At 35.2% G+C, this 12,213-nt stretch overlaps 2 protein-coding genes across 2 annotated transcripts; both read left to right on the forward strand.

Moving 5' to 3' along the window:
• The first annotated feature begins 3,941 nt into the window (after positions 1 to 3,941).
• On the forward strand, positions 3,942 to 5,433 carry LOC147947563 (uncharacterized). The gene is made up of 3 exons (XM_087507348.1): positions 3,942 to 4,550; positions 4,827 to 5,315; positions 5,419 to 5,433. The coding sequence occupies exons 1-3, from the start codon at positions 3,942 to 3,944 to the stop codon at positions 5,431 to 5,433; spliced, it is 1,113 nt and encodes a 370-aa protein (XP_087363474.1).
• A 181-nt stretch (positions 5,434 to 5,614) lies between these two features.
• LOC104777520 (L-ascorbate oxidase homolog) lies at positions 5,615 to 10,846 on the forward strand. The gene is made up of 8 exons (XM_010501790.3): positions 5,615 to 5,919; positions 6,222 to 6,331; positions 8,430 to 8,700; positions 9,190 to 9,289; positions 9,390 to 9,735; positions 9,843 to 10,208; positions 10,299 to 10,377; positions 10,466 to 10,846. The coding sequence occupies exons 1-8, from the start codon at positions 5,776 to 5,778 to the stop codon at positions 10,676 to 10,678; spliced, it is 1,629 nt and encodes a 542-aa protein (XP_010500092.1). The 5' UTR covers positions 5,615 to 5,775; the 3' UTR covers positions 10,679 to 10,846.
• Positions 10,847 to 12,213: the final 1,367 nt, after the last annotated feature.

Raw genomic sequence — 12,213 nt, forward strand, 5'->3', positions numbered from 1 at the left:
TCTTTTCTGCTCTAGCTCCTTTGTCTGCTTCTCTTGATGATTTCACTCTCCCTCAGCACTTATCCATGCTCCATTGGGTCCTAAATCACCTGTTTATGCAAGAAACAATGCAATGCAATGTAAATCTACCATAATGCATAAACATCCCTAAAACTACTCAATGATGACCAAACAAGCTAGTAAAACATGCAAAATGTGTAAATAAACTAAGGTAAGACAAGGTAAAATATGTGAACATCATCTTTCTTCTCTATAACCCTCCATGTTCATGCCCATGAAGTTGCTAAGAATGCATTTTTCAAAGAGAAGCTCCACATCTTCAGCAGTACCAAGCTTCTCCATGGTATCCTTGTGTGGATATCTGGTCCCTTGGAACTCCATGGTCATGAAGGCTTCATAGAGCTGGCTTGGTGTTAAAACTCCAGCATCTACCTCATCTTCACTTTCACTCTCCGCTTGTTGCACTTCAGCTACTGGCCTCTTTCCACTTGCTATGTTCCTCCTATGCTCTTCATAGGAGGATCACTCTCAGTTCTCTCCAAATCTTCCTCAACAAGCTGGTTTTCCTATTCGGCTTGCCACTCGACCTAGCACTTGAACCGCCCCCGGCTGTATGCGTGGTCGAGTGGGGGATCGAGTGCTCTCTCCCACTTTTCTTCTTGAAACAATTGGTGCATCATGGATTCCCTTGAAGTGTGCAGCAATGTTCTGGGCAGCAGCTCGGCGAATAATAGCTTGTTTTGGTGTTTCCTTGGCTTGGGAAGACATCGTGAAAGAAAACTTGAAAGAAATAAACTCAAAGCTCAATATTAATAGATTATTAACCCATAAAACAAGAGAACTAAGCTTTGAGTAAAACAATGAAAGTAGAGAGAGATTTCTAGCTAGATTTTGTATGCAAATGAGAGAATGTGAGGAGCAAGAATCGAGTTCATTTATAAAGAGGCTAAGGGGACAAGGAGACAAGGGTGAAGCGTGTATAGAATTCAAATTTGAATTTGGAATCTTTGACTCACCTTTGCACATGCTCGACCCTAATACTCGACCCCACTTGGTCGAGCACTTGACCGAATTTGAAATTCAAACTTCTTCTTCCCTCCACTCGATCTTGCAAGTTGAAATTTGATCGATTGGGCTTGAGCATGAACAGTGCTCGATCAAGTGCTCTTAATGGGCTGGTCAAGTGGCCCTTAAAACACCTCCTCCTTGGGTCCAGTTCACTCTAAACCCACTTATAGTCTCATATAAAGGCCTTCCAAACACAAACATAAAAGAAAGAAATCAAAACTACATGAAAATAAAATTATGTACAAAGATACCTTATGAACTTCCTCTCTAGTAAGCTTGTTTATAGTCTCTAAGCTTTACTTTGGTGCCTTTTCAGGCCTTATTTGGAGACTAGAGAGGTGATGAGATCTTACCTGGTTCAATTTGATCACCATACAGCTCGCTCTTGATCATAACAGCCTTGACACTTGAACCTTGTTTTTTCTTGAGTTTAAACTTTAGTCTTGCTTTCTTCAAATATTTCTTGTTGAGTTGCACTTGAAGATCCTTCACCAGATCAGTCAACTCTTGCACTGAACCTTTGAGGTCTTGAACAGATTCCTCATGAGCTGAAACCTTAGCTTTGGAGTCCACTTCATCTTTAAAAGACTTACTATAAGCTTTCTCTTCTATTGTAAAGGGTTGGCCTCCTATGGTGGGTTGATTGGCTGGATTTTTAATATCAAACTTCATTGTCAACCCCTTAGCAATTTTCACATCAATAATGGCTCCAGCTATAGCTAAAAATGGTCTCTAGAAAATGATTGGGTCTCGAAACTCCTTTACCATCTCTATTATGATAAAATCATTAGGTATTTTGGCTTTGTCTATTTTCACTGAAAAATTCTCCATTTTACCAACCATATCCTTGTTTGAACCCTCAGCTAGACTTATATAAAGATTACTAGACCTGAATTTTTCATATCCCAGTATTTTTGCTATTGAGAAAGTCATAATTTTCAGTAATTTGGCCGAATACTGTATCAATTTTAATGATTGGACATTTTTGCTATATTCAAAAAAAAAAAAGTTGATTATTTTGTACGTAGAAAGAATGTTTTTTTGAAAACAGACAATACATATGAGTATTTTCGAAAAAAGATAAAATAAAAAATAAAAAATTTTAAACAATATCCCAATAATTTTAATGGAATTACTGAAATTAATTAGCTAGAGGGACAACAATAATTTAATTCCACGGACCTTTAAGGGGTGGAATAAGCCACATTTATTTGAGTAACAATGTTTATATGTTTTTAACCTACAGTAGGTAGCAAAATGAAAAGAATAAAGGCTTATTTAGCAAAACACATGCAAAAAAATTCACGAGACTCAAAACATTTAAAATCCACCGACTAGTTAGTAATGCTATCAACATATTAAAATAATTTTGACAGAACCACAAAACGTATATTTTATTTTTTTGGCCTGACTTAACATATAGAATATTTAAGATGGATAGATCAACACGAGGACGTGAAAACAAAACAAGCCCAAAAATGAAGAAAATAAAAGCAGCCAACTTAACCACATGGGATACAGATCCACCGGGAGGCTCACCAATTTCCACCGACACTAATTTTAACTTACAATAAAACTTATACTTTTTTTTGGTAAATATTGGATTAGATTTGCAATATCAAGCGCTAATTAAATTTAGAAAAGTTATTATTATAAAAAATAATAAGAAATCTTTAATAGTAAAAAATCGATAACAAATGCATATAGAATTTATTTATTTGGTGACAAAATTTACAAACTCTTTTCTTTACACTTAAGCGATTGCCGTAACCTAGCTTGATTGTTTTCCCTGCTAGATTTTTTTGGTTGGTTAGTAACTATCCCAACCATTCAGTCATTAATAGTATTTTTTTTGGTTGATTAGATTTGTGATTCCCTTTTACTCTTAAAGACCTCAGCATTGGCAACAGTTTATGTTTATCATGAATTACATTGATCTAATTAATTTGAAATGTTAAAAGTTTAAACCACCTAATCAAGTTGCATACAGCACACTTATTATAAGATGAAAACGAAGTATATTCAAATGAAGAAAACACGTAGAACAGTGCAACGAAATAGTACAAGTTTTCATTTTGTATTTGTTTTTGAAAACAACGAAATAGTACTACTAGTTATCATGAACATAGATTTATACACTATAATTATGTAGCGTTGTTTTAAAAAAAACAAAACTAGATTAATAAGTTTAATTTTCGTTGATTAATGGTCAAGCCCGTGGCTCCATATCGCCAAAATGGGGTTTGCGACAGGAGATCCGTTATCCCTTTATCTGTTTATTCTTTGTACTGAGGTGTTAATAGCGAATATCAAAAAGGTTGAGAGAAGAAAAGATCTCGGGTATTAAAATTGCTCGAGATTCACCCCCTATTTCTCACTTGCTGTTTGCGGATGATAGTCTGTTCTTTTGTAAAGCGGATGAAGAACAATGTTCAATGGTTATGGATATTATAGACAACTATGGTAAAGCATCCGACCAGGAGGTAAATTTAGAAAAATCCTCTATTATGTTTGGTAAATAAGTGTCTTTAGAGGTCAAGGACAGGGTAAAATCTGTCATGGGAATCTCGAAGGAAGGGGGTATGGGTTCCTATTTGGAAATTCCAGAGAATCTCGGCAGATCGAGAGTTCAAGTCTTCGTTTACGTTCGAGATAGGTTGAATGATCGGGTGAATGGTTGGACAGCAAAATTTTTATCTAAGGGTGGGAAGGAAGTTCTATTAAAGTCGGTGGCTTTGGCCCTTCCCACACATATTATGTCTTGCTTCAAGCTCCCTCAAGGGTTAACAACCAAATTGACGAGTGCAATTTCAAATTTCTGGTGGAGTTCTGATGGGAAAGATCGGGGGATTCACTGGGTGGCTTGAGATAAAATGTGTAAAGATAAAGCTGAAGGAGGTTTGGGTTTTCGGGATTTGGAGACTTTTAATGATGCTTTATTGGCTAAACAGTATTGGCGTTTAATTCAGTTTCCGAATTCCTTATTTGCTCAAGTTTTTAGAGGACGATATTTCCGGAATAAACACCCGTTGATGGCAAAAAAACCTTACTCTCCCTCTTTTGGGTGGAGAAGTATTTACTCAACTAAAAGTTTAGTGGAAAAAGGTGCTCGTTGGACAATTGGGTCAGGGTTCAACATTTCGGTTTGGCGTGATCCCTGGATCCCTGGTCAACATCCTCGACCTGCAAATGGTAGGGGACGGCTTCTACACCCAAATCTAATGGTAAACCATTTGATTAATCCACGGACTAAAGAATGGCATTTACGTATCCTTCAAGAATATATGGATCCGGAGGATATTCAAGTTATTCTGAGTATGCCTATTAGCAAATCTCTTAGACCAGATCGTTTGGTGTGGCATTATACACAATCTGGTCGATACTCGGTTAAGTCAGGTTATAAGGTAGCTCAAGCTATGAAGACTGAAATTGATTATGGTCCCAACTTAAATGACTTGAACGCAAAGGCTTGGGATCTTCAGGTACCGCCTAAAATCAAACACTTTTTCTAGCAGATCGCATCGGGCTCTCTTCCGGTGATGGTGCAATTAGCCTCTCGGGGATTTAATTGTGATACGGTATGTAAACGATGTGACTTAGAGGAAGAGTCTATTAATCATACTTTATTTGAGTGTTCTCATTCCCGCCAGATTTGGGAGGGGATTTTTGATGGCTCAGACACGGACAAGCTCCTATCTGGTTCGATTTATTCAAACTTAGATTTCATATTTGCAAAAGTTTAATCCCTATGGCTTTAGGCGTTACTCATAGTTCGATACTGTGGCTGGTCTGGTTCTTATGGAAGGATAGGAATAAAAAAAGTTTTTCAAGGGATACAATCAGAGCCAATATATATCATTAATCAGGCTTTACGTGAACAATTGTGGTGGGAGGAAGCCCAATTAGCTCCAAGGATTGATTCTGTTATGACGGATTTCTCGAATGATCCGGAGTTGATAATTTATTGTCAAGTTGATGGTTCGTGGAAAACTACAAAAACACATTCAGGTTTAGGATGGTGGTGTGGTGATGGTGAGAATCAGACTTTGGTTATGGGTGCCAGATGTCAACGTCGCAGTGCATCCCCTCTCCATTCAGAGCTAGAAGCATTGTTATGGGCGATGGAGTGTATCCTTTCCAGAGGGATTGATTGCCGGAGGTTCGAGACGGATTATGCAGAGTTACTTTCGATGGTGCAAGCTCCGGAGAAATGGCCGGCTTTCTTAACACTTCTTGATGAGTTCCAGGTGCTTAGTGTCTCTTTGCCTTGGTTTATCTTTTCCAAAGTCCCAAAGACAACCAATGAGAAAGCTAATTACTTAGCTCGTTTTTCTAGATTATTATTTTCAGATACAATTTTTGTAAACATTTTTTTTCCTGGTCGAGGAACCAATAGAGAAAATTTATTTTAATTAAAGTTAGGTTGGAAAAAAAAAAATTTAATTGTCTTGAGATTAAATTCTTCTTCGGATTGTAAAAGTCAACGCAGTAAATTCATAGTGCTTTTTTTTTTACTTCTTATATTCAAATATTTATACTTTTTCTTTTGTTGGGCCAGAACTCTTCCGTCGACGCACTTATTAAATTTACATAACTGAGTGTGTCCACTCATATCACTAACTCTCTCTCTTCGTCACTCTCACTTTTCCCTCTCCCTCTCCCTCTCCCTCTCTCTCTCTCCACAAGAAACGCCGTCGCTCATAAAAAATGATGGCGTTGGCAAGATCCGGAGGTACCGTCCTATTGCTCTGCCTATCGTTCTTGGCCACGGTCACCGCCGAGAGTCCATACCGATTTTATGACTGGAATGTAACATACGGCGACATTTACCCACTCGGTGTTCGTCAGCAGGTTTTCATTTTCTCTACTCGATCCACATTCCATTATATCACGTTATTAACAAAAACAAAATAAATTTTTTGTTTAAACTCTTCACGTACAGACTACATCTTACATTTTTTTTTTTTTGAAAAGTAGCATATTACTTCTTTAGTTCTCAAGAAAAAAAAGTATTTCTAAAAGATTTTGTTCATATGTATCATTTTTGTAATGATTAGTTAAAATGTGACAATGCATTAGATCCGGTGAATTGAAATATTAAATCAGTCGATGGTGCTTATTGTTTTATTTTTTTCTCGTACTAAAAAAAACAGGGAATATTGATTAATGGGCAATTTCCGGGACCGGACATTCACAGTGTGACAAACGACAATCTCATCATTAACGTACACAACAGCTTAGACGAGCCTTTCTTAATCTCATGGTAACATTGCTTTTTTCGTTATTTGGAACTTTGTTCTCTTTGCCTTCTGTGGTTCTATTCTGTTGACTTGTCGAAGTTGCATATAGCTAGGAACTTGTTATTTACAAGAAAGAACACAATTTTCTCTCTCTTTTTTGTCACCAAAATAAAAAAGTTGTCATATATAAATCCTTATTAGTTTAGGTATTAATATTATCATCTCGGATTCACTAATTTTAAGTTACTTATTTTATACATATCTAAATTAAATTACACACATATTAGTCACTTAATTTAAGTTAAATTAACTCTCCATCGTTTTCGTGATTCCTTTATTTCACACATATTCATTTAGGGATTTTGTCGAATTTAATTTATTTTTGTTACATCACGGAAATCACGGATAGAAGATTCATGAATACATAGACGTTGACATAAAACAATTAACGGCTGATCAAGATTTTTTTTATTTTTTTCGAAATGCCTGACTAAGTAACGTTGATTAAAATAACAAAGGTTTGAACTTTGACGGCTGAATTTGGGACGCCTCACCTATATCCTCGTATATATTCTTTTTCGCTCATAAATATTAATGTTTTGAGATATTTTTTTTGTTGCACAAAAATTGATGTTTTGTAAATTTCAATAAGTAATCGTTGAAAATATTTAAAATTTTAAATTATTATTAATTTAAAATTAAATAATATCTCTTTAGTCAAAAAAATATATTTAAATTCAGTAATCTCTTAAAATGTGTAAAAATTTCTAAACATCAATTTTTCAGAGACCAAAGGAATATTAGTTTGATAACGTTTATATATAAAAGAAAAATGGTCCGAATTTGTGACGCCTAGTTCGGTAAAATAGATAAATATTTGTAGAAATGTGTACCATTACGGGAGCAAAGCATGTGAGTGTGATAAATAGACTTGGAGCAACTCGAAATGGTCCATATTGACTTATCTCATACGTCTGTAAACAATTAACAGAAAAATCTTAACTTAACAAAGATAAATGTATTGGCAGTCATTCTCTGTTATAATTTTTTTTCAGTAATAAGCAATACTACTGGAGCACACAAGTAATGATGATACTTCTGAACTAATATGTTCTCGTCATTAGCGACAATTATATATATATATATATAATGTTGTTTTTTCATGATAGAATATGATTATATATGATGCAACAATAATGATAACAGAATAATATTGGTTTCAACATTTAGCCACGTGTCTCCCTAATTTAGTAGCTGTCTTCCACCCGGACCACCCCCTTTCGGTGAACCATGTTGGTGATGTCGTCGAAATTACGTTGTCTTTTAAAAGGGTCCCACCCACATCCACTAACTAGGCCATCTTCATGAGATTTTTCATAACCCAACCAGAAAAAAGTGACAAAGAGATTGAATTATTGAATGTACATAGTTTTAGTTTTACTTTGTAGAGTTTTCTCAAACTTTTAACGAATCACATAGGTGAAAACTATAAAAAGAAGTTTATCTATAATATTCCTTTTGTTTTTAATTAATTGTTATTTGACTAATTAAATTTTGTTATAATTTTGATATTGTTTTATACTCATTTTGTTTCATAATTTCGGATGTTTATAAAAATATTTTTGTTTTTATAATATAGAATATTTTAGATTAGTTTCATATTTTATACACATTTGTTTATGACTGATTAAATTTAAAAAAAAATATTTATTAACTGATTACATTAATTCGACGAGTATTTTTATATTAACTGACTAATTAATTGTTATTTGACTGATTAGTTTCATATTATATATTATGCACATTTTATATTAACTGATTAGTTTTATAGTTTCATATTTTATATTATGCACATTAGTTTTATATTAATATCTTGTTTTAATTAACTAAAACATTCTATATTTTGAAACAGAGTGAATATTTTTATTTTTGATAAACTTTCCATATCAAAAGTCTCTTATTAACTGATTACGTTAAATAAAAATAAAGTATATTAACTAAAAGTAAAACAGAAAATTAAATGTTTTATTAACACACGTAAGAAAAATCTTAAATACCATCTAATTTGGAATGAAGGGAATATATGTTTGTGTTCTAATAGTGAAATAAATGGATGGACAGGAACGGGGTACAAAACAGAAGGAACTCTTATGTGGACGGGATGTCCGGAACCACGTGTCCAATTCCACCAAGAAGCAATTACACATACATTTTGCAAGTGAAAGACCAAATTGGAAGTTTCTACTACTTCCCATCCCTTGCGTTTCACAAGGCGGCTGGTGGGTTCGGAGGCATCAGGATCCTTAGCCGTCCGGGAATTCCAGTTCCCTTCGCTGACCCTGCAGGAGATTACACTGTCCTCATTGGAGATTGGTACAAGACTAATCACACGGTAATAAAATAACTATTGTCAAAAAAATTCCTAGAAGATGTGTGATTGAATTTAATAGTATATATGAGATTAGAGTCAATTTAATTATTGCCAATTAGTTATGAGTTATAAACTTATAATAAATCTTGATTTAACATGGTATTAGAGTTTGAACCCACGTTGATCTATTAATGAATCCGGTTCAAAAAGTAAGAGTCCAAAAAAAAATCCATTTCCATCGAAATACCTAAAAGAAGCATTATCTTGAGAGGACGTGATGGACATAGATTATGTCGAGATTAATAACTAGAAAAAAGCACCTGTGGAGAATGATCACACATAAAAAATGTGATGAGACTTATAAGAGGTCAGCACTAACTCACTCATTATTAACTTGTTTTGAACTGGCCATAATTTAACAACCCTACACCAGTATACAGGTTCATGCTTTTTCTTTTTTGAATATTAAGATTCTTATAATTAGTGCTTTTTCTTATTATGCTTCATCAGGATTTGAAGTCTCGTCTTGACAGAGGAAGGAAGTTACCTTCTCCTGATGGTATTCTTATCAATGGCCGAAGCTACGGTGCTACTATAAACGTTGAGCAAGGTGTGTTAGCATTTCATCGTAATCTATTTCTTACGTTCTGTTCGTTCAACATATTTTTCTTAGAAAATTCTGGTCTTATCTGTGTGTGTGGATGTACTAGGAAAAACATACCGATTGAGGATATCAAACGTTGGATTACAAAATTCTCTAAACTTCAGAATCCAAAACCACAGAATGAAGCTTGTGGAAGTTGAAGGGACGCACACACTTCAAACCATGTTTTCCTCACTGGACATTCATGTTGGCCAGTCTTACTCCGTTCTCATTACTGCTGACCAATCTCCTCGTGACTACTACGTGGTTGTTTCGTCTCGGTTCACGGATAAAATCATAACAACCACTGGTGTTCTTCGCTACAGTGGCTCGTCTGCCTCAGCTTCTGGTCCAATTCCTGGTGGTCCCACTATTCAGGTCGATTGGTCCTTGAACCAAGCACGTGCCATCAGGTATTCTTTCTTGCAAAAGTAATTAGGTACGGTGCTTTAAGCTCCATAAAGAAGTTAAGATGTAAAAGTTACTACAATTACAAATATGGTATTTATTTTTTTGGTAGAACCAACTTGACAGCTAGTGGACCAAGACCAAACCCGCAAGGTTCATACCATTATGGTCTTATACCGCTCATTAGGACTATTGTGTTCGGTAGTTCAGCCGGACAGATAAATGGAAAGCAAAGATATGGTGTCAATAGTGTGTCATTTGTGTCTTCAGACACCCCTCTAAAACTGGCCGACTTCTTCAAGATAAGCGGTGTCTATAAGATCAACAGTATCTCGGACAAACCCACAGGTGGAGGTTTATACCTTGACACATCAGTTTTGCAAGTCGATTATAGAACCTTTATCGAGATTATATTCGAGAACAAAGAAGATATCGTCCAAAGTTATCATCTCAATGGTTACTCTTTCTGGGTTGTCGGGTATGTTTATTTTGCAAGCTCTTTATTTGCTACTTTGTTTGTTGTCTTGAAGTTTAACAAAGTGTGTACTTGTGGTTGAATATAATGCAGCATGGACGGTGGACAGTGGAAGACAGGGAGCAGAAATGGTTATAATCTACGAGATGCAGTTTCACGTTCCACTGTCCAAGTGAGGAATTCGTTTTCCCTCTTCATTGTCAATTTAGCACATTCGGTTTTACTTGTTCTAATTATAAACATAATCCGTATATGTTTAGGTGTACCCAAAATCATGGACAGCCATTTACATTGCATTGGACAACGTAGGAATGTGGAACTTAAGATCAGAGTTTTGGGCAAGACAATACTTGGGACAACAGCTTTACTTGCGTGTCTTCACGTCATCTACGTCTTTGAGAGATGAGTACCCTATCCCAAAGAATTCGCGTCTGTGCGGCAGGGCAAGAGGACGACATACTAGGCCTCTATAAAGAAGACATACGAGCTTACGTGAAAGTCATATTGATACAGGTATAAGTTATATATATGTTATTCTTGCAAAGACTTGCGATGTTATCATGAGAGAGGATGTCCTAAAATTCTAGTTTAAAGAGATCTCAGCTCGAGGTCTCAATTTGAATGTTATTCGAATTTGAATTCTTGTGTTGCTTTCTATGCTTTTATCACTGATGTTCTTTTTCTTTCCTCTTTTGCCGAGTTATGCTTCAAAAAAAAAAAAAAAAAAAAAAAAAAAAAAAAAAATCTGATTTGTACATCAACAATGTTGATTCAACATTAATTGAAATTACTCGTTTGGATCATTGCAATATTTCTTTTTTACATGTAAGAGAAAGTTCACAGAAGAACCAAGTTCACCACAAATTTGCAAGTTTGCACATAAACTAGTTCAACTTCAAAATAATTGAAATTTACATGAAATACTCAGTAAAAAGTCATATACTAATTCAAATGTATTTTGAATTATTTAAACTTCAAAATAATTGAAATTTACATGAAATACTCAGTATGAAACCCTGTTTTAAAAATCGCTAGGCATTAGTCGGACAGTGAGGATGGCCTAGCGATTAATTGGAAAATCGGATTTGTTGATAATTCTGATTTGTTGGCCGATTACAGTAAAATACCAGCGGTAAAGAGTCGCCTAGCGTGTAACCGGCGATTACACGGGCGCCTAGACCGATTTTTAGAACAGAGTATGAATTCATTATCTCTATTATTAATTAAGAAGACAATAATTACATATTTTTTTTTGAAAATTAGAAGATTTGTCCTAAGACCAATTTATTATTTCTCATAATGATTAAAGACGTTATTCAATTTTTTTTTTTATTTTTTTTTCCACCAGAATTGTTTTATTATGTTTAGATTATTAATTGAAAAATAAAAGAGCCTTTTAAATTCAAAATCTGATCCCGAAAATGGTCCAAATGTACAAAACACCAATTGTCACGCCACATGTACTTCCCGAGAGGTCACCCATCGTACTGCTACTCGAAAACAGGCCATAACCATGTCCGAGCACAGCTTTTGATCCCCAAATTGTGTGAGGGTAAAAAAACCCAAAAAGCCGGTAAAGTCAAAATCTGGTATTGCAAATGGTCAAATAGAACAAAGACCCGTCGCCTTGCCAAAATCTCTCTTGGGGCTCTTCAAAAAGGTATTATAGGTCATGTAGGTTCTCACGGTTTGAAAGTTACGACGTTGGATATGTATTATCATCTGGCAAAACAACCAAAAAAAAAGAGGGATGCAACATGAGAACTTCCCATGAGGTCACCCATCTTGTGCTACTCTCGCCCAAGCACGCTTAACTGCGGAGTATTGATGGGATCCAATGCATTAGTGCTGCTATGATCGCATCCGTGTGTATATCTCTTGCAATCGTATTTATCCATTTCCAAAGCCTCTAATAATCATTCAGTGTGGATCCTTAGACGTTCTTCCAAAATCGAAAAACAAGCCATAACCATGTCTGAATAGAGTTTTTGATCCCCAAATGGTGTTA

The sequence above is a fragment of the Camelina sativa genome, chromosome 3, assembly GCF_030686135.1.
Source record: "Camelina sativa cultivar CO46 ecotype springtype chromosome 3, ASM3068613v1".
NCBI classification, from domain to species: domain Eukaryota; kingdom Viridiplantae; phylum Streptophyta; class Magnoliopsida; order Brassicales; family Brassicaceae; genus Camelina; species Camelina sativa.